This window comes from Loxodonta africana, chromosome X (assembly GCF_030014295.1).
Source record: "Loxodonta africana isolate mLoxAfr1 chromosome X, mLoxAfr1.hap2, whole genome shotgun sequence".
NCBI lineage: Eukaryota > Metazoa > Chordata > Mammalia > Proboscidea > Elephantidae > Loxodonta > Loxodonta africana.
The window spans coordinates 19,213,832-19,236,597 of NC_087369.1; the positions used below are offsets into that span (position 1 = coordinate 19,213,832).

The following is a 22,766-nucleotide window of genomic DNA, read 5'->3' on the forward strand; positions in this document are numbered from 1 at the left end:
GGCTGAAGGAGCATGGTCAAGTCCAGCTGGAGGGAAGCAGCGTGGCTACTGTCTATACGCAGTGAAAGACCTTGCTGGCTGGTTCTTGGCTTGATTTCCTCTCTCAATTTCTCAAACTGGATGGATATGAGGCATTCAGCAGCAGAACAGGGGGAGATGATATTTATAAATAGAGAACCTGTGAATGGATACTGAAAAGAAGTAGACTGTGTGTGCCATTCTGGAATGCCCTGTTACACCAAAGGCAGATTTGTGCTGACAGAATATATCTGGGATTGCCATGCTACAGAGTAGTACTTTGGGGAGAGGGGGATGATGGGGTGTAAGTGAGGTTGGTGGGCAGGACTCTCAAGTTCCAGTTCTTAAATAATAGAGAACAAAGTCTTTAGTCAAGAAAGTGAATGCTCATTCTCTGTTCTACGTCAACCTTTTCCAAAACCTTAACAAATTCTGAGAAAGATATGGCGCCATCCCCATCCAGATTGGTCTCCTGGATGGTCCTGTCTGTGATGCTCCCAAGCTGCTCTTCCAAGATATTCACTCCAGCCATCATGCATAGCACCTGTAACAGCTCATCATGGGAGATCTTGCCATCTTTATCCAAATCATATAATTTGAAAGCAAAGTGCAGTTTGTTCATTCTGCTGTTGATTGGTTCTGGCCCATTCACATCTTTGCTGTCTTCACTACAGCCAGTGGGTCTGAAATAAGCCAAAGTTCTTATGAATCCACGGAAGTTGACCTGGTCCTCTCCTTCTGGAAAGAAGGCACTGATGATACGGTCCCCCAATGGGTTGATGACAAGATCTGGAATCTGCTGGAAGTCTTCCCAGCTGAGAGTCCCATTCTCTCCTCAGTCCAGACTAGTGAACCGCCCATAGATTCGGATGAATCTGATTGTGGGAAAAGCCAGTCTCCTGCTTGACTTCCTCGAGCTCTTCCTCCTGCAGTAATGTGGAGGTCTGAGACCCCATCCTCAAGCCAAGAGCTCCTCCAGGAACAGCGGTGCCTGAAGCAGTGGCAGGAAGGTGGAAAACAGTATTCTGATTGTAGGGCTAAAGACAAAGAGAACTGTATACAAATATTTACTCTAGTTGGTAAATTCATTTTTCACAAGGGAATGAGTTAGCAATTCTGACACTACTATATGTGTATACTATATTGAGCAAATAACCATCTTGTGGATAAGAAAAGCCAGGTTTCTCACTGCTGGAGAAAGGAGTTGGAAATAAGGAAAGGGGGAAGTCTAGAATGAACCCTGTGGCATTAGATGAGAATCTAAGGTATCGGTATAAATTCATATATATGAATACATACACACATATATGCAGATGGATAAATAGAAAATAAAGGTTGTGTGTGTATGTATGTGTGAGTATACAAACATATGTTTCCTACCTCTGTCCGCTGAGAGGGCCTTAGAAACAATAGGACTCTAGTAACATTGAGCATACTCACTGCTGAGATCTTGTTTCTAAACACCATTCTCTAATGAAAAGGAACTAGGGCTCCTTGGAGAAATGGTTTGTTCCAAGACTGGGGCAGTGAAAGTACAAGATAAGCCTAGACTATCTTGTGGGGCCAGAAAGCAAGGAAGTCCTCAAAAAATAATAGGGGACATGCTGAAAGGACATGGAGCCAACTTGAAGGAGCTCCCAGTGGCCAAATCTAGGAAAATCTGAGCAACAAAATAGTGATAGTATCAATTATAACACACAGAATAAAATAAATATCCATGAGTCTATACTGATATAGATAAATAATTGGAATAAATAAAGAGATGGTTGGATAAATAAATGGGGATAAAGGGACAACTCATCCCTACAGAAGAATTCTAGTTAATAAATGTAGATATAATGATGAAAATAAAAAATCACCATTAACCAAATGCCACACTGATAATTTTTGTAGGTAGTAATTATCAATGGATGATAAAACTAGTTAAGTGAAAGTATGTTGAGAAACAGGATGTTCGTTTCAAATATAAGACTGCAGGAGTGGTGATGCCTATCACACTCCTGCCCCCCTATTTAACCTGCCTGTTCAGTCTTTGTAAAAGGTAGAAGAAGGATCTTGGACACTGGCTGTAGATTATCATAAACTTAAGTAGCTAGTGACTTTTTTTTTTTTAAGTAGCTAGTGACTTTAACTGTAGTTGCTGTTCTGATGTGGTATTTTTATTTGAGAAAATCAGCATAGCATCTGGCATACGGAATTATATAGCTATTGACCACAGCAAATACCTTTTTTCCTCCACATTCATTTTCAAGGATCACCAGAAGCAGTTTGCTTTTGAGGGTATGTCAGCTCTCCTCCTAGCTGACATACCATAGGCTGCCGAGGTTATTATCAGCTTGACACCTCACAGAAGAGGACATTGGTTCATATTTTTCTGATCAGACCGAGTAGCAAGTAATTCAGACTCTTGGACACAAACAAGCCAGAGGGTGAGAAATAAACACCAATCCTGGTACCATGTACCTTATAAGAGTTCCATCAGGAAAAGAGAAACCACGCCAGTTATTTTAACAGAGACAATTTAATATAGGGAAGTTATTGTTAGACTGAACTGGCAAAATGGAAAACTGAGGTAACACAGTAACTACAGAAAGCAGCTACCACTCCTAGGGCTGGGGGAACAAGAGGAAAAGGTTGGTGTTATTAGAGCCTAGAAGCATAGAGGAGCAGCACTGTGGTACTAGAACCCAGACCTCTGAAGAGGGGCCATGGCCTGGCTGAAGCTGGTGCCTCAGGAGCTCAAGAAGAGGGTCCCTGCAGAGCTGGGACCCAGGCCTTTGAGTAGGGGGCACTGCCTGCGGACCCACAGAGCTGGAAATCAGACCTGTGAGAAAGGGGCATGGGATGGCTGGGACCACCTGGTAACTAAGCAGGCATGAGGGGGCAGGCTCTGAGAGTATGGAAGAAGATGACAGCTGAGACCAACTGCCGCTGTTGAGGAGAACCATTGCTGGGATGCTGCTAACAGGAACAGTGAGCAACAAGAAGTAGCCCCTTCTTCCTCTTCCGGCCTTCTAGTTACCCCCACTGGCAGACCCTAACAGCTAGCAGCTGGCAAAGGAGAAATGTTTGCAGAGAGAGTCCCGGCATCAGAGGCGGATTAACCAGTAAGCAGGGTACCCAAGGTCCACCTAGGCTTAATTGTGTTTCCTTACTAATCTGTAGTGCACAAAACAGGTGAAACTGTGCACTACGGATTCATAAATAAGCACAAGTAAGCCCATGCGTACCTTGCTTTTTGGCTAATCTGTCCCTGCCTGGCATCACACAACAGAATACAGAATAGGTTTGGAGCTGAAAGACCATAGTCTAATAACCAGCACAACAGCTAATGAAAACATTAGTCAGTCAATCAGTCTAGCTTATATGAAATATTGTGAGAAATAATAAAGAAAATTCCTTGTTGCGGATTTCTATTGTAGAATTCTTTCTTGCTTTCTCTTTTAAATATTCGTCTGGCTGTGGAAGAGATTGTAAAATTCTTGTCTGTACACATCATTAAAGAATATCCTCAGGTTGAAATTCTCTTGTACGTCTGAGATGTTTTCACTGTTCAAAGTAGAGGCAGACAATGGAGTAATACTCACAATAAAAACAAATGAACTATTGATACACACAGCAATTTGGATGGATCTCAAAGGCATTATGCTGAGTGGAAAAAAACAGTCTCAAAAGGTTACATACTGTATGATTCCATTTATATGACATTCTCAAAAAGACAGAAACCATAGTGATAGAGAATAGATTAGTGGTTTCCAGGGGTGGGGGAAGAATGTGACTTATAAATGGATAGCACAAGGGAACTTTTTTGAGTAATGGATCCAGATTGTGGTAGCGGTTACACGAGTCTGTACATGTGATAAAATTTATAGAACTGTACTAAAAACCAGTCAGTTAAAAAAAAAAAAACAGAATAAAAGTAGAAGCAGGATGTGCATGGCTTGTTTGTGAGAAGGTCTTATCTTTTTTATTTTTATTTTTTTAATTGCTGTGGTGAGGTCGGAAACCCTGGTGGTGTAGTGGTTAAGTGCTACAGCTGCTAACCAAAGGGTCAGCAGTTCAAATCCACCAGGCGCTCCTTGGAAACTCTATGGGGCAGTTCTACCCTGTCCTATAGCATCACCATGAGTTGGAATAGACTTGGCGGCAACAGGTTTGTTTTTTTTTTTTTGGTGGTGAGGTCAAGTATGACCCTGCTGAGCTTCTGTCACATCTGGCCTGAGTTACCAGTGAAAAGTTGAACTTGGAGGAACCTGGAGTGGGACTGAATGTGCAGCATCTCTTCCCGTTATCACGCGCCTCTGAGCCCCCCAGCTAAGGGCAAGGCATGGAGGCTGCTGGAGGAATTCTCCCCCACTTCTTTTTTCTGGGCTATTCTGTAGACTCACACTGCCAGCTCCTCTGATTTGGGTGAGGATATTTGTGCTGTTTGTAGTTCAAAGACTCTTTCTTCCCTGCACTTCAAAGCCTGGCCTGCCTTTTCCCCACTCAAGTCTTTCATTTGGTGCTAGCAACCTTTGAGAATTGATGGAGCTGAGTGGCCCTTGGCAATGGCTCTGCTAGTTGGCAAAGCTGACCACAGGGGATGAATAAGATATTCACTGGCATCAACATCATAGTGATCATGATCCAGTGGGCCCTGTTTTGTGTTCTTTTTGACAGTACAGGGCAATTCCTGTGAATAAATGACTAAGCTGACCAGAGAGCAGGAAGTGTTCTCCAACCTGGGCTCCCTGTACCCCTCCTTTCTATTCATGTGAGCGCTATTTCCATAAATGCCTCAAAATATAATTTTGTTATGCTCTGAACATGTAAAATGCTTCACTAATAGAAAGTGATTAAACAAAGTACTCCTGGATTTTAAAATACATAAATTATTTTGTATTCCATCACCCTAATATATTTGCTCAGTTCCAGCTGAGATCAAAAGGAGAAAGATACTCTTTGCAGTTACACGTTCTCTTTCACAAAGCCTCTCTTTGGGTGAAATCTGCACCATTGCCATTTGAGCTTTACTCACTAGGGGAAGATCTCATACTCCAAAATGTCCACCAACAGGTGAATGGATATGTACTCTTTTTGTGTTTGGCTTCTTTCACTCCACATACTTTTCTGAGGCCCATATTACATGTATCAATAGTGTGCTCTATTCTATTGTATGAATACACTATTCTACAAATTATTTATCTCTTCTGCTCTTGGTGAATATGTGGGTTGTTTCTAGGTTCGTTTATTTGTTTTTGGCTTTTATGAATAAAGGTGATAGAAATATTTTTTGTACAAGGCTTTTTGTGAACGGGAACCCTGTAACATAGTGGTTAAGAGCTTGGCTGCTAACCAAAAGGTCAGCAATTCCAATCCACTAGCCGTTCCTTGGAAACACCATGGGCCAGTTCTACTCTGTCCCATAGTTTTGCTATGAGTTGAAATCGACTCGACGGCATCAGGTTTGATTTCAGGTGTTTTGTGGACATACTTATTTTTTCTTATCTCTGTATACTCAGGAGGGAATTAAGGGATAGACATGTTTATCAGAAATTGCCAAGCAGTTTCCAAAGTGGCTGTGCTCTTTTATACTCCCACCAGCAATTTATGAGAGTTCTAGTTGCTCCACATCTTTGCCAACACTAAGTATTATCAATCTTTTTAATTTTAGCTTCTCTATTATACAGTAATATATCATTGTGGTTTTCATTTGGATTTTCCCAATGAGTAATGATGTTGAGTGCCTTTACCGAAGCGTACTGGTCCTTTGTATATTTTCTTTGGCAAAGTGCCTCTTAGGAAAACTGAGAAAGTGGTGGTGACTATGTCTGTCAGGAAAGAGAAGTGAAAGTGTGATTTCGAAAAGCAGACTTATCGATGATAAGGGGATTTTCCCAGTCCTGAATATATACGCTTTCTAGTGTTTTAAATAGACACTAATGCATAAAGTAGTTAGAAGAAAAAGAACCCAGTATGTAAATATCTCCCTCCCCAGCTTGCCACCATTGTCCAGAATTCTGCGTTAGAGATTTATTCCCCTGGGTTTAGTAGTAGAGATTCTCAGTACCTTAATGAGAGGGAGTCTGTGGGCTTCTTTCTAGCCTCACAGCTGGCTGGGAGTGCAGAATGATGGGGGGGGGGTTCAGGGGGAGAGTTTGGGCACTTGGGAGAGGGAAGGCTGTGCCAGGCAGGTGTACTGTATTCAGGTCCTTTGGGGAAGCCTGAAGTCCTGGGCACCTGGAAGGGAATAGTGCTGAAGGGCAAACTAGGAAAGGCTTAAGAAAGCAAAAACATAGCATGTCCCCTCAACTTCTACCTACCTCATCATTTTGTTTTCCCATAGTGTTTACCTTGGTAAATGGCAGAGTTGAGGGGACAGGAAGGAGGAGCACAGTATGAATTAAAAATGATGTCATTAAACATGTTTGGAAGGTAAGAGCACAGTGCTAGCCAGTGGGAGACATTGGGGACATCTCAAGGGAATAAAAGTGCTATGTAATTGTAATGGCAAGAATGATATATGAAGAAGGCATTGTTAGCTTTCTTTCATAAAGATCAAAGCACTTCGTATATCTACACAAGACATACACACTCTAGTGAAGAAAATCTGAGGCAGACAGGGTATCCTCCATCTCACAGACAGGCCACAGTATGTGTAGAAATGAGGGGACCTGGTTTAAGGACAAATAAGCCCCATGATAGAGTGAGAATAGAGCCCAGATCACCTCACTTGGAACCCAGTGAGGTTTACAATGCCATTTTCATTCTGAGGCTTTATTCCTGTATTCAAATGTAGTTTCCAGTAAATATTTCTCATGTTTCAGACAGCATGATAGTAATAAGTCAGCTCTGAAAGTCGACTGTTATAAATGCCATGTGGTATCGGTTAGATCACAAACCAAAGCCAATTTTAAAAAACATTTCCTGCTGGAATACCCACAACATTTTAACAGATGTCCTTTTGGAAAGTTCTGAAGCAAAATAAGCCCCCATCAGCATATAAAATAAAACCTAAAAGAAAGTAAAATATGGGGTCGAGGGATTTTTTTTTTTCTTTTGGCAGTAGGAGAAAGACTGGGGAAAATCTTGAGATCTTTGGAGAAATACTTGTTCATACCCACAAAAGTGGAGAAATGAACTTTTCTCTCACACACATACACCACAGGAAAGACTGGGGTTTGAAAAATATTCTTCCATTATTCACCAAAGAAATTTCTTGGAGTGCTTTTGAATACAATGTCTGTTGTTTTTTGTTATGAACACTGGTCATAGTATAACTCTAGCTTTTGTTGAAGAAGTCTCATGGGAAGCTAGGGAAAGAATTTGAGGGTATAACTGATAGGACCAGCAGGGACAGAAATGGGACGAGGGCGTCAAAGAAGCATCTTTTGTCAGGAACAAGATGGGACATTACTTGTAGCAGCTGATTCTAGAATGGTGCAACTTGGAACCTGAGGCCTCTCAAAACCAGTGCTAGGGCAAGAATGGGAGCCTGGAAGAGCAGGGGGAGATAACATTTATTTTTTGTCATTTTCCCCCAACGTTTTATTATGAAAATTGTCAAAAGTACAGAAACACTGAAAAAAATTGTAGAGTGAACACCCATATACCCACTAGGGAGAAACTATTTTTAATCTGATAATTCGTTTCCACTGGGGCTGATTTTGAGTGTCTTCAAATAAATGTTCTTGAATGAATGAAAGAATGAATGAATGGGTGGTCTCCTAACTATCTTCCCACATACTTACTCTGGGGAAACCAAGGTTGTTCACTGCCACTCCTGCATTGAGTGATAATTCCAAAATCAGGAGTCTGTGGGTCTGCTTCTAGTACCTGTTGTTTTGGATGTTTCTTTTTCATGCTGTCTTATCTCCTCCTGTGCCTTGTTATCTTTGACTCTGTGCTGGATGTTGTATTGAAAAACAAAGTGTGTAAATAATTGGATGTTATTTCTTTAGGAGAGTTTTCTTTGCTTATGCCAGGTACCTGGGGGTGCTAGCAATATAACAAATATTTATTGAGCACTGTTGGAGTGGTAGGAATACAGTCATAAAGAAGAAAAGTCTCCATCTTTATAAGTATTACTCTCAATAGGCAATAAACCCATTGCCCTTGAGTCGATTCCGACTCACAGTGGCCCTTTAGGACAGAGTAGAACTGCTCCATAGAGTTTCCAAGGAGCGCCTGGTGGATTCAAACTGCCGGCGTTTTGGTTAGCAGCCATAGCTCTTAACCAGTATGCCACCAGGGTTTCCGAATAAGCAAAAGGATTCATTTAAGTAGGGCCTTCCAAACACCCAGGAAAGAGAATGCTTTAAAACACTACACTAAGGCAGTTACTAAGTCATTGCAGAAATAAAACCATAGCCCATTTTAAAATTATAAACTTGAATATTCTAAATCCACAGACCCTCTGCAGGGACCCAAGTGCTGGTGACTAGGTGTAGAAACCAAAGAACACAATTCTTCCACATTCAAACTCAGGGTACCTAGTTTCAGCCCTCACAAGCTAGAGGTTGGAGCTATCAACATAGCAGGGGGGCCGATTAGCTGAAGAGGAATAGACCTGTCTGCTATGTTGATAGTAGCTCCAACCTCTAGCTTGTGAGGGCTGAATCCAAGCCGTGGAGTGTAATCCAAGGAGACCTTGATTTAATCACAGTGACCAAAATTTAGCAGTCGGAGCTAACTCTCTGGACTTGCCATCCTTAGTCATTTCCAGGCGTAACCTCACGCTTGTTTAACAGGGTGGGCAGGTTTCCCAAGCAGATGAAAAATAAAAACCACTCCCCATTCCCCGCTTATGGAAAAAATATTCAACAGGACAGCTGATTTAGGAGATCGAAGACCAACTACCAAAATTAAAAGGTGGTGCAGTGGTTAAGCACTTGGCTGCTAATCGACAAGTCAGCAGTTTGAACCCACCATCCACTCCATGGAGCCCTGGTGGCATAGTGGTTAAGAGCTACGGCTGATAACCAAAAGATTGGCAGTTCAAATCTACCAGCTGCTCCTTGGAAATCCTATGGGGCAGTTCTACTCTGTCCTATAGGGTCACTGTGAGTTGGAATTGACTCGACAGCAACCGGGTTTGGTCAACAGGTAGCAAAATTAATACATTGATATTATTAGTATATTTTCTCACCTGCAGTTTCCTGCTGTGTAACTGAAAATCTTTTCATGAGACACCAAAGCCTTTGGCTTCCTTGAAGCAGGTCCCCTTTCCACGTGCACTTTGCTTTCAGGATCTCTTTCCTACTCCCGCGGCTTTTCTATTTTACGCACCTCAGCGTCTTTTTTAAGATCTCCACATCGTTATCTGTGACTGATTCTTATGAGAGAACCAGGTTATTGTCTGAACTCATACACCACCATATCTGTCAAAATGGTCACTTTCAGCAAGGGAGCCACAGACACTACAAAATCACTTGTCACAAATAAGGTCTGTATCAAAGTTAACTGGGCTGAGGAGATGACATTGCTTTGCTTAAAAAAAATTAATGAGCAACCCTGTCAGCTAAAACTTAGAAACTGAGAATAGAATTAGACCTTGAGTGTTCCCAAAAGAACTGCACGTCCGCCATAGACTTAAGAATAACTAGGCCCAGCATACATCGATACTGTGAATCTGATGGAACCAAGTGTTGGTATGGCTTTCCATATTTGTTTTTACCTTTTTGCACTAAGATGGTAAGTACCTTGAATTTGATAGTGTCTACTTCCTGAGATTCTGATCATGGCTCTTACTTTATTTGGGTTTCCCGTCATTGTTAAAACACAGAGCTGCTATCATTCAAGTGAACAAATAATTTTGTGAGCTCTCACCATGGGGAGATACTTTGCTGACATTTTGGAAGACTGAAAGGAAAACTAAATACGGCTCCTGCCCTCTAGGAATTCAAAATCTAAAGACACATACAGAAATAATTCATGTTACGTTAAAGCAGTGCTATAGGATAAGTGCTATAATAAATGCCTAATGAATCCAAAACTGCCCTAGCACAGAGTTTAGAAAAGTTTCAATGTCCTTTTCAGCAGATCCCGAAAAGGGGATCTTGGTTACCAGCTTATTCTCCAAACAGGACCAGCTACATCACTTGTGGGGCCCAGTGCAAAATGGAAATGTAGGGCCCCTTATTGAAAATTTAGGAATTTCAGGACAGTGATAGCAGAGCATTAAACCAAATGTGGGCCCTGTGTGACTGCACAGGTCGCACACCCACGAAACCTGCCCTGTCTCCAATTAGAGTTAGTTTATGAATATGAGGAAAAGGCAAATTTTGAGCAGTCCAGAGGAGGAAATTACACACAGGAAATTTTCTTCCAAGCAGTTCCCAGGAATAATAAAATCACTCCACGGAAAGAAAATAACTTGGTCTTTCCCGAATTAGCACATGGGGTTGGGATCTAAAATATAGAAAATGTACAATTTGCAAAGACAATCTCACAGATATTTCACAGCTACAAGGTAAGGAAGATGATGATGATGATAAAAATAATGTAATAATAGCAGACACTTACTGACGTATAAAGCTAACTATGTGCCAGGATTCTTTTAAGTATATTACATATATTTACTCATTTAGTCCTCAAAACAGCAAAACGGCCTTGAAAGACAGATGCTATTATTTCTGTATCTTATAGATAAGGAAACTGACCTTAGAGAGGTTGAGTAATTGCCCCTGGTCAAATAAATAATTTGCTCACAGCAAATAAGTGGTAGAGACAGGATTTGAACTCAGTCTAGCTCCAGGTCTGTGTTCTTAACCACTGTTTATGCTACCTCTCATAAAATAAAGACTCATTTAAAAGGAAAGAAAGAGAACAGGGAGGGGAAGGATGGGGATGGAAAAACGCTAACTAGGTAGTAGGTAAGTGATAACTTCGGTGAAAGGTAAGATAGTACACAATACTGGGGAAGTCAGTACAACTTGACCAGGGCAAAGTCATAGAAGCTTCACAGACACATCCAAATGTCCTGAGATCGAGCTATCGGGCTGAGGTCTGGGGACCATGGTCTCACGGAACATCTAGCTCAGTTGGCATAACATAGTCTATAAAGAAAATTTTCTACATCCGACTGTGGTGATAGTGACTGGGGTCTTAAAAGCCTACGAGCACCATCAAAGATACATCTACTGGTCCCATCCTGGCTGGAGCAAAGGAGAATGAAGAAAACCAAAGACACAAGGGAAAGATTAGTCCAGAGGACTAATGGACCACATCTAACACAACCTCCACCAGACTGAGCCCAGAACAACTACGTGGTGCCCGGTTACCACCACTGACTGCTCTGGCAGGGATCACGATAGAGGGTCCCGGACAGAGCGGGAGAAAAATGTAGAGCAAAATCCAAATTCTCGAGGGGAAAAAAAAAAAGACCAGACTTGCTGGTCTGACAGAGACTGGAGAAACCCTGAGAGTCTGGCCCCCAGACGCCCTTTTAACTCAGTACTGAAGTCACTCTGGAGGTTCACCTTTCAGCCAAACATTAGACAGAGCTACAGGGCCAACAATAACACATGTGAGGAACGTGCTTCATGGTTCGTTCTAACATGTATACGAGACTAATGGGCACACCAGTCGCAAAGCAAAGATGAGAAGGCAGGAAGGGACAGGAAAACTGGACGAATGGAAATGGAACCTGGGGTGAAGGAGACGGTGTTGACACATTGCGAGGTTGGCAACCAATGTCACAAAACAATTTGTGTATTAACTGTTTAATGAGAAACTAATTTGTTCTGTAAACTTTCACCTAAATCACAATAATAAATAAATAAAAGAAAGGAAAGAAGGAAGTAAGGAAGCTGTCCCAGTATATTCATTCTATATTCATTCATTAATGTCATAAATTTGGCTTAACTGGGATATATTGTGTGTTGTATGCATGTTTTTAATGTTTTCTTTTTTTGCATTTCATGTTCATAGTTTAACAGCACCCGTTCGCCCTCCCCCACTGAGTGTTGCCACATGACCCCATGGAGTAGAAAGGTATTGGCTCTGAGAACATTCCTTCGCAGCCCTATCCCACTCTCCACATGCTCACTTTCTTCTCTTTTAACTTCATTGCGAACTGTTTCTAACTAACGGTGTTTTCTTTTAAATCAACTTAAAGAGTGGTATTTTCCTAACTTGAATTAAATAAAGTATAATTTAGACAACCATGCCTTTGGCTTTTTTCCCCCTAAATTGCAGTCAAGGCTCTGTTCAAGATGGGCATCACCTAATGCTGTTCCTGGACTTTGTAGGTTCGAGGAAAGAGATTGCGACTTACTTGTCCCATATTTATTAGAACTATAAAGGTTCAGCTTCTCGAATCAAAAAAGAGAACAGGACAAAAGGATTCTCTGGCAGCCAGTTGTCCCTGTCACCAATAAATAAAAAGTGCTTTTGGCTGCTGGTCAGGGCCTGTAGTCAGGTCACTATTTTTTCTTTGTTTCTCAGTCCGTTGTTATTCAAGGAAGGAATCGCCTACAAAATGTGGCTTCTGGTAGGGGGGTTTTGCTCCAGCTCTAGCTTGCACACTGGCTCGTGGTTTCTCTCTCTTTTGCATGCACCAAACTTTTTTTTTCTTTTTTGGAAGTTACCTAGGAAACAAAGTCTTTTGTGCTCGAACTTTATTTGAGCTATTCGCTTTGCTGGGAATCTGCACAAAAGCTGACGAGAGAAAGAAGGTTGCAATGTTTTACTAAAACGTTCATGGCGAACACATTTTTCTCAAGGGGGGGAATCATATCCTCTTGGGTGTGCTGAGGGGCTGTGTACACACCTCTGACAAGGTAAGCAAATGATGTGGGTTAGTTCAGTCAAGTGGCTCTGGAATCAGCTCTTTAAAGGGACGTGAGAACAGTTAATTTGACTATTTGTGAAATTCTCTTAAGCAACAGAGCATGACGTTGCCAAATGTGTGGAAGAGAAATGAAAAACGAATGATCCTGATTTTAATATAGAATATTATTAAAACCTTACTGGAATCAGAGGAAAATGTATTAATTTCATACAGACGCCCACCTTCCTCTAAAATGTGTAAGCAAACAAAACTAGGTTCAGTGGTGAAAACTGGATCTTTTAACAATCTGGTTTAGAAACCCAGCCCTGAAATAAAAAACCGGGATGGAGTCTTTTTAATAATCTGGGCTAGGAGCCCAACTCTGAAATGCAAGCTAGACAATGTTAATATTTCTCAAAGATCTGGGTGGAGAATTCTCAAATGTCATGTAGAAGTGAAAGCCCTTAACTGCTCAGCTAGAAGAAAAGCTTTGCGCTTCAGCAAAAGCGAAAGAAAATAACCTAGGACTGCTTTGCCCTCCCAAATTTGAAAACAAAACACACTTGAGTCTTATCCCCAGTAACAGCATTTGTATTTTTCACTAGAGTTAGGAAGGGAAAATGTTCACTTTTGCTTTTCCACGTGTGTGCTGTATCAATGAAACAAGAGTTTTTGAAATGCGATTCACTACTGCTGTAGCCCTGCAGTGAAATGAACTCCTTGTGTTTTTAACCTGACCCCTCAGATTTGGTTGGCTTGTCCTTCAGGTGCTACGTTCTGGAATGTCCCCTGACTCCAAGTTTTCTGGAATGCTCTCTGAACTTTTACAGAGGCATCTAAATCATCCTGTTCCTTTGATCCTAGTCACCTAGAGCTCTCAGGACTTTGGATAGGAATTTATGGCAAGATAGTAGCTATCCAGACCTTGGACCTAACCTTTCACTGGATTCGAGATTCACATTTCTTTTCACTTCGAAGTTGGGGGATTTCTGGCTACCTTGTCACTCCTCTTAAACCATTCAACCTAAAAAGCATGTTTGTTTAGCCTATTTTTCCTTTACCTTTGTGTTGCTTAACTGTGGAAATAATACTTTTGATTAGTTGTGTGTACTGTTTCAGGAATTCCTCCTTTGTCGTCAAAGCTTATTTCTGACCTCATTTTTCTTAACTAAACTGTGAAATTCCTTACATGTGTGCTTATGTACAAACTCTGATGGCCGAGTCTGAATGTATTTCATTTGCAGTCCCATCCTCCAGAGGATGAAGATACAGGTGTCACGTTGGGGCAGAGGCCGAAGAATCCAATACACAATATCCCCTCAACACTGGACAAGCAGACCAACTGGAGCAAAGCCCTACCTCTGCCAACACCAGAGGAGAAGATGAAACAAGATGCCCAAGTGATTTCTTCTTGCATTATTCCCATCAACGTCACTGGTATCGTTCTGTTCTTTTCTTAGGGGCAGTTGGGGCAGAATCTTCTGTGTATTAAATACATTCAAAACTTGTGCTGCTGGGCCTCCCAGTTAAGAATACCACTTAGTAAACAAGTCATACCTTTGTCATCAAAATACAAGCCAGAAGATGTTTAATAGGCTTTTGTCAGGTTTTGAACATTAATTTGCATATGCTGTGCTGTGCCATTTGTTATGTAAATGTAGTTTCTTTTGGAAAAAGAAAAAAATTACCAAATAGCTCTTTGGCCATAGCTGACTGAAATAATGGGGAAAGTGGCAGTGATTAATCATTTGATAATGCGTGGCACTGCAAGAAAGAAAACAACAAGCCTCAGGTTTCTAAAACTCTAAGTAATGGTCCTATAAATCCAAAAACCCACTGCCATCCAGCCAATTCCAACTCATTGAGACCCTATAGGACATAGAGTTTACAAGGCTGTAATCTTTAAGGGAACAGACTGCCACATCTTTCTCCCGAGGAGCGGAGCGGCTGGTGGGTTCGAACTGCCGACCTTTCATTTAGCAGCCAAGCACTTAACCACTGTGCCACCAGGGCTCTTAAATGGTCCTATAGGCCAATGATAAAATTTGTTTTTATGCTTCCTTAGATGAAGGCAGGCTTTTTTAAAAAGACCAGTTAAAATTCTGTATCGATTTTTAGGGGATTTTTGACCTAGGAATTTATGGATACATAGATGCAGGCTGAATTATATTCTAAAACCAGCAAGCCCATCTTCCTTTCACTCACGGCTATCCTCCTCCTGTGTAATGACAAGTTTGAATGTTAGTCTAGGTAGAATGGAAGCCTGTCTGAATTTTTCTTCAAAAGTTTATTGGCGGCAATTTTAAATTCCAGAATTGGATCTGGTAATCTTAGTTATAAGTAAAATAGAGTTATAAAACATTCTAATTTTCAAAGATAGAAATTAAAGGATCTATCCACTGGGCTGTCTTTAAACTTCTCTAATAAAAAAAAATAGTTACACTTTATTTGTATATTGAAATTTTCAGAACAGCCATATTTTGATTCTCTTTCATTCTGGTACTCTGCGACTAAAGATTCCATACCTCTTGAGATGCATTTTGGACACGGCTATTATTAACCCCACTCAAATCTCTCTCACATAAAAAAACAAAACAAAACAAAAAACCCAAACCCATTGCCATCGAGTTGATTCCGACTCATAGTGATTCTATAGGACAGAGTAGAACTGCCCCACAGAGTTTCCAAGGAGTGGCTGGTGGATTCGAACTGCCAAACTTTTGGTTAGAGGCTGTAGCACTTAATCTCTATGCCACCAGGATTTCCTCTCTTACATAAAGAAGGGAGCAGTCACTAGGTATCTGGGACAGATATTATTCTCTTCCTGAAAAAAGAGAGTTCTAGTTGATTGTCGTGAGCCAGGAGTTAACTCTTATAGGATAAAGTATCCTAAGGACGTACGCTTATCTGACCTCCATAATCTAAATGGGAAGAATTGGGGAAGTTCAGTTGCCAAAACAAATCATTTTGGCACTTTCCGAAATTAACTTTCAGCTCTGGGAACATCTGATTATTAGCAGCACCTGTTTTCTTCATGGCACTCTAAGTAAAATCTTGTTTTCAAATTTAGTACTGTGATTATAAAGACCCCGGTGGCACAGTGGTTAAGCGCTCAACTGCTAACAGAAAGGTTGGCAGTTGGAACCCACCCACCAGCCACACTGTGGGTGAAAGATGTGGCAGGCTACTTCCATAAAGATTACAGCCTTGGAAACCCTATGGGGCCATTCTACTCTGTCCTATAGGGTCACTATGTGTCGGAATCGACTTGAAGGTAATGGTTTTTGTTTTGGGTCCTATGATTATGGGCCATTGTTTTGTGATTAAAGAAAAGGGAATTTTTTTTTCCTTTGGCTTTATTTCAGGAACTCTCAGACTAAAAAAAAAAATTTTTTTTTAGGTTATATGTTGATTTTAAGAGCTTTAATGAGAAAATTGTTCATAATATCCATATAACACACAGTGTCTGTGTCTGTATGCTATGTGTTCTGTAATCACCCTTTTAGGATTAGAATGAAGGATTTTAGTTTGTGGTTAGAACCAAGAAAGGCTAATGCCATTAGTGCTAACTCTCTGATAATACTGTAATGTATTCATCATGTGGTAGCTCACACAGATTTTTCAAAGTGAGTTCTAGAAACTGCTGGCACTGTGATCCTAAGCTGAATTCAAACTGCATCATTGTAGAGCTGAAACAAGACTTAACATGTCATCCTGCCTTGCACTGAACAATCAGGATAAGGGATGAGGTGACCAGATTCCAAAGCACACCATTAGGGCTTCCTGAGGCAAAGCTGACTCGGAAAAGTGCACGTTGTATGCCTGTGTCAGATAAGAAGGGGAGTTCCTCATCTCTCCCCTCATCCCTCTAGTTTTGCTGGGACTGCATGCTGTGTCATTACTGTGATGATGGAGAGTCAAACTAACAAACATCGTGGTTTCTGCCCTGTGTTTACAAAAACAGGTGGGAATCCGGCTTTACGGTTGTGTTGCGACAGAGAGTGGATTCATTGAAGTGTAGGATTGGGGACCACCCTGCGTTTTTTATTTTATACTGATAAGACACCTGGTGCTAAATCCAAAATTACCCAATTTAGTCAGCAGGAGTTACATGAATATTTAAAAAGAAAACTCTCTAGGCTGCTGAGTGTTCTCATAATTGGTGGGGGGTGTGTGTCTGTCTGTGTGTGCGTGCGTGCGTGCGTGCGTGCGTGCGTGTGTGTTTGGGGTGAAAGGGAAGGTTTGGGCAGAGGAGGTAAAAAAAAAAAAGAGGAGGTGGAGAGAAAAAAAACACACAAAGACGCTTTTTATGAAGAAAAGGGTCAGGTTATGTTCACTGAACTAATTCAGGTTAACATCTTGGCTACTGATCTACTATGCAAAGGTTTCAGCTTCCAAGAGCCCAGAAATAGAGCAGAAAATAGTAGTGACTAAAGGTTTTAAGTCCTCAGAGGGCCATTTCTGTGTGTGAAACTGATTTTTTGATGTTATTTTTCTCTTCTCTTTCTTTTGATTTTCCTTCTTTGTTACTTTTGGCAGGGAGAGCTGGTGCGGAGAGCTGCATTTAGAAGTAAAGCTTAATGTACTGCAGCATGATTTAAATAAGAGCTGAATAAGGGCTCCCTTATATTTGTTCACAGGCGTAATCCAAACTCTCCCTTTACTTCCAATCAATAAATATCACTGTGTTCCAAGCAAATGAAAATTTGTTTGCCATTTCTAAAGGCTAATGAGACCTATTTGTGGGTTGCAGGAGTTGGTTTTGACAGAGAGGCTAGTATCCGCTGCTCTCTTGTTCATTCACAATCCGTACTACAGCGGAGACGCAAATTGAGGAGGAGGAAAACCATCTCGGGTATCCCCAGAAGAGTCCAACAAGAAATAGGTGTGGTATAAAAAAATGTTAATGGCTAACATTCTGTCTACTGCAGGTTATAAGGAGACAAAATGGAAGCCGACCTTCAACCAGCTTCCCTAAAAATATTAAATGTTTTAACTTGTAGAGTTTTAAAATGGTGTGTATTTGTTTAGAATTCAGCAAGCCAGGTGATATTACACTTTAAGTGTCTGTTCTCTGTGAAGTTTTGACCTTATGGATTTAGGCATGTAAGTCCAGGTCTTATGATTGAAATGTAACCTTTTTGCTAATTTTTAAAAGTTTTATTAAGGTAGAAATTGTGAACAAAAAAGTTGCAAGATTCAATGAAAAAATTTTTTTGGTAAGTTTTTGCTAAATTATAACTTTATTTGAAGAGTGATACTTTCATTTCAAAAGGTAAATTTCAAGCACATTCAATTAAATATTGAATATTGGTAATATGATGCCCTTGGTGACATTTTTCTATTTTTTTTGTTCAATAATTTTAGACTATCGACTATGTTTTTTAATTACTAATGTAAGATCTCTTGTAAATAAGATTTTTATTTCTTATAATGAATTCTGTGGTTTTATTTCTCTATGTTTGTATTACAAAATAAAAATGAAGAGTATATTGTAGTGGGGCCAAGAAGATAAAATGCACTTTAGTTAAAAAATATATATATATATACATATATATGTGTATATATATGTGTGTGTGTGTATATATATATATATGCGTCACTTAACGGGACAAATTTGACAGTGAAGACAGTGATAATTCACAAAAGCTCTGCAAGTATATCTTCTCTTCAAATGTATATAGATAGATAGATAACACCCCAAAGCATTTTTAACTTTCTCCTAATTTTCTATACTGATTTTTATGTATATGCACGCAGATGTGTGGCTGTCTCTCAGAATGTTTGTTAGCCTGCTGATGTATAAAATATCTCACCATGCTTTCCATGCGCCCTAGATTCTGATGAATCGCCAGTGGCCAGGGAGAGGAACGTGATTGTGCACACAAACCCAGACCCCTCCAGCACTGTCAATAGGAGGTCCGGAACCAGGGACTCCGAATGCCAAACTGAGGATATTCTTATTGCTGCTCCATCCCGAAGGAGAATCAGAGCTCAAAGGGGTCAGAGCATTGCAGCTTCCCTTTCTCATTCTGCTGGCAACATCTCTGCGCTGGCAGACAAAGGTGACACCATGTTTACCAGTGCAGTGAGCAGCCGCACAAGATCTCGGAGCCTGCCCAGGGAGGGTAATAGAGGCGGGGATGCTGAGCCCAAAGTTGGCGCTAAACCCTCAGCATATGAAGAGGAGGAACCTTTCGTGGGTGACCATGAAAGAGCCCCCAATGATTGCAGTGAGGCCCCCAGCAGCCCAAGTGCGCAAGAACACCAGCCTGCTTTGGGCCTGGCCTGTTCTCAACATCTTCACAGCCCCCAGCACAAGTTAAGTGAGAGAGGGAGGTCTCGCCTGTCCAGAATGGCTGCTGACTCTGGCAGCTGTGACATCTCCTCCAACTCAGATACCTTTGGGAGCCCCATCCACTGCATCTCCACGGCTGGCGTCCTCCTCAGCAGCCACATGGACCAGAAAGATGACCACCAGTCATCAAGTGGGAACTGGAGCGGGAGCAGCTCCACATGCCCCTCACAGACCTCAGAGACCATCCCTCCTGCAGCATCTCCTCCCCTCACTGGCTCTTCGCACTGTGACTCAGAGTTGTCACTAAACACGGCCCCTCATGCTAATGAGGACTCCAGTGTCTTTGCGACAGAGCAGTACAGTGACCACGTGGATAAAGTGAGAGGCCACCGGGCAAACTCCTTTACCTCCACTGTTGCAGATCTGCTGGATGACCCCAACAACAGCAACACAAGTGACAGTGAGTGGAACTACCTACACCATCATCACGATGCCTCTTGCCGCCAGGATTTTAGTCCTGAGCGTCCCAAGGCTGACAGCCTAGGCTGCCCAAGCTTCACGAGCATGGCCACTTATGACAGCTTCCTGGAAAAGTCTCCATCGGACAAAGCTGAAACTAGCTCTCACTTTTCAGTGGACACGGAAGGGTACTATACCTCCATGCATTTTGACTGTGGTCTCAAAGGTAATAAAAGTTCCGTCTGTCACTATGCAGCCCTGGGCCCCGAGAATAGCCAGGGTGTTGGGGTTCCACCTGGTGTTCCAGACTGTGCCTGGCCAGACTACTTAGACCACAGGAGGCAAGCGAGACCAAGCATCTCTTTCAGAAAACCAAAGGCAAAGCCTACCCCACCTAAGCGTAGCTCATCACTGAGGAAATCTGAAGGAAATACAGACATTTCTGAGAAGAAAGAACCAAAGATAAGCAGTGGTCAGCACCTGCCTCACAGTTCCAGGGAAATGAAGCTGCCCCTTGATTTCTCCAACACGCCTTCTCGGATAGAAAATGCCAGTCTTCCCACCAAGCAAGAACCTTCTTGGATGAACCAGAGTGAACATGGTGTTAAGGAACCGCAGTTAGACACTTCAAATATTCCACCATTCAAAGATGAAGGTGCTGAATCAACTCACTATGCAGATCTCTGGCTTCTCAATGACTTGAAAACGAATGATCCTTATAGATCTTTATCTAATTCAAGCACTGCTACGGGTACCACTGTAATCGAATGCATCAAATCTCCAGAGAGCTCTGAATCCCAAACATCCCAATCAGAATCAAGAGCCACCACCCCATCCCTACCTTCTATTGACAATGAGTTTAAACTGGTTTCACCAGAGAAGCTGGCTGGCTTGGCATCTCCATCAAGTGGCTATTCAAGCCAGTCTGAAACACCAACATCCTCTTTCCCTACAGCTTTCTTTTCTGGCCCATTGTCTCCTGGAGGTAGCAAAAGAAAACCTAAAGTCCCAGAAAGGAAATCCTCACTACAACAACCCTCTTTAAAAGATGGAACTCTATCACTGAGTAAAGACCTTGAACTTCCAATTATACCTCCTACTCATCTTGACCTAAGTGCTCTTCATAATGTCTTGAATAAACCATTCCACCACCGCCATCCACTGCATGTTTTTAGTCATAATAAGCAGAACACAGTAGGAGATACACTAAGGTCGAATCCTCCACCATCGCTTGCAATTACACCAACAGTCCTGAAATCTGTTAACCTTAGGTCCATCAGCAAGTCTGATGACGCTAAGCAAAAAGAAGGCAACAATACAGATCTCCCCTACTTAGAGGAAAGCACAATGGCTGCCTTGTCTCCAGGGAAGATTAGGCCACATATAGCTAAGAAATCACTATCACGTCAGTACTCCACTGAAGACACCATAGTGTCCTTTTTAGATGCCTCTGCAGTTGAGACGGGACCAGATAAACTACATTTAGAAAAAAACCCTACATTTGATGTGAGGAATCATTGTGATTCAGAAACCGCAATGTCAGCTCGTAGCACTCTTCTAGACTCAGATGTCACAAAAGACCAAATACAGATGGAGACTGAGCCTATTCCAGGAAACACACCAAGTAAAAACTATGACTTTGCCCTGGAAGACTTTCAGAGGGTCTCTGCTGCCCACTCAAATGATTTTGATGGTAAAATAACACAATATGGGACTGGTCTAGATGGAACCCTGAAACAGGTACAGAAGGCGTCCTCCGTAGACTGGGAGGAAGTTGCACAACCTGAATCTGTGGATGCGATAACATCCCAATCCAGTTCACCAACTACAGCACCAGACATAAGCAATCAACTTAAGCATCAACTTGTTATGAGCCACCACCATGACAAAGTGCCTGGGAACATCAGCTATGAATCGGAGATACCAACTGTAAATTCAGTCCCTGACAGATGTTCTGAGCGGGAAAATATTGCTTCAGGTATTTCAGCCAAAAGTGCCTCTGATAACGGCAGAGCAGACGAGACCCAAGGAAGTGTGGAAGAGGCTTCGTTGAAAGGTCAGTTGTTGATACCTTTGTGACAGTGGGTATGTGTCTTATGACACGTCCTGAAAATTTTTTTTCTTATATGCCCCATGATACTGTACATCCCTGGATGTTGGTTTCCTTCCATGGTTTCTTTTCACTTATTATAAAAGTTGAGCTATATAAGCTTTTGTTATTGAGGGATTAAGCTTTGACAGATATCTCTGTCATTTTAAGAAGAACAGTAAGGTAACTCCAGTTTGTTTGTTCCCCGAATCAGTGAAGCACAGTGGTGTGCTAGTCACTTCCTCCTAAAGGTACTTCTGTTCTTCTTTTAAGAATCGTCACCAAGTGATGACTCTATCATTTCACCACTCAGTGAAGACTCCCAAGCTGAAGGGGAAGGGGCATTCCTGTCTCCGAACAAACCTCGAACAACTGAGGATTTATTTGCGGTCATTCACAGGTGAGGCAGTATTACCAAGTCCCAAACAATGAAAGGAGCCCTGGTGGCGTAGTGGTTAAGAGCCTGGGTGCTAACCAAAAGGTCGGCAGTTCAAATCTACCAGTCGCTCCTTGGAAGCTGCAGGGGGCAGTTCTACCCTGCCCTATAGGGTCGCTATGAGTCGAATCGACTCGATGGCAACAGGTTTTTTTTTTTTTTTTAAAAAAAACAAGAGGCACAACAACAGTTTTGCTTCTTAAGGTGCTTCTCATCAAATGCAAATACAGGAAAGCCTTTTGTACTTACAATACATTCAGCAAAAACAAAAGCGAGCAAAGACAAACTTTTCCGAAATCAAATTGGTAGACTTAAATTCAAGTTGAGAAATATGAATCTGTATATCTAGTTAGGCAGACCTCATATGAGGGAATTTTATAAGAACTGCTGAGGGAAGATGCTGCCCTCCCCCACCCCCCAGGAGAGACATTCTGCAACAAGTTGTTATTTGAAAACAATTTGTGGTTAAATAACTTAGAGTGAAAACACAAACTAGCATAATCACACTAGCAGAGACAGATGTAAGTTGTTTCACCAAACAATCAGGAGCCGCACCAAGTCTGAGGAAAGACCATATATACCTGCCCATTTCATGTCTCAGAACAATTCATCATTACTCCTTTTCTTTTCTCTCCTCTTAAAACTGAAATTTGTTCCATAGTTCTGGCCTTCATCTCTAAAATTCATGCCCATGTCCCACCAATAGGGGATG

The 22,766-nt window shown here is 41.6% G+C and overlaps 1 protein-coding gene and 1 pseudogene across 1 annotated transcript in view; one reads left to right on the forward strand and one right to left on the reverse strand.

The window, feature by feature from the left end:
* Positions 1 to 22,766, forward strand: part of NHS (NHS actin remodeling regulator) — a 369,470-nt gene that overhangs the window by 343,074 nt on the left and 3,630 nt on the right. Inside the window, exons 4-8 of the mRNA XM_064278047.1 lie at positions 11,932 to 11,994; positions 14,017 to 14,209; positions 17,526 to 17,657; positions 18,610 to 21,585; positions 21,892 to 22,018. Coding sequence (XP_064134117.1) covers positions 11,932 to 11,994; positions 14,017 to 14,209; positions 17,526 to 17,657; positions 18,610 to 21,585; positions 21,892 to 22,018 — 3,491 coding nt within the window. The remainder of the gene's footprint in view (positions 1 to 11,931; positions 11,995 to 14,016; positions 14,210 to 17,525; positions 17,658 to 18,609; positions 21,586 to 21,891; positions 22,019 to 22,766) is intronic.
* On the reverse strand, positions 157 to 974 carry LOC104846428 (calcineurin B homologous protein 1-like; annotated as a pseudogene).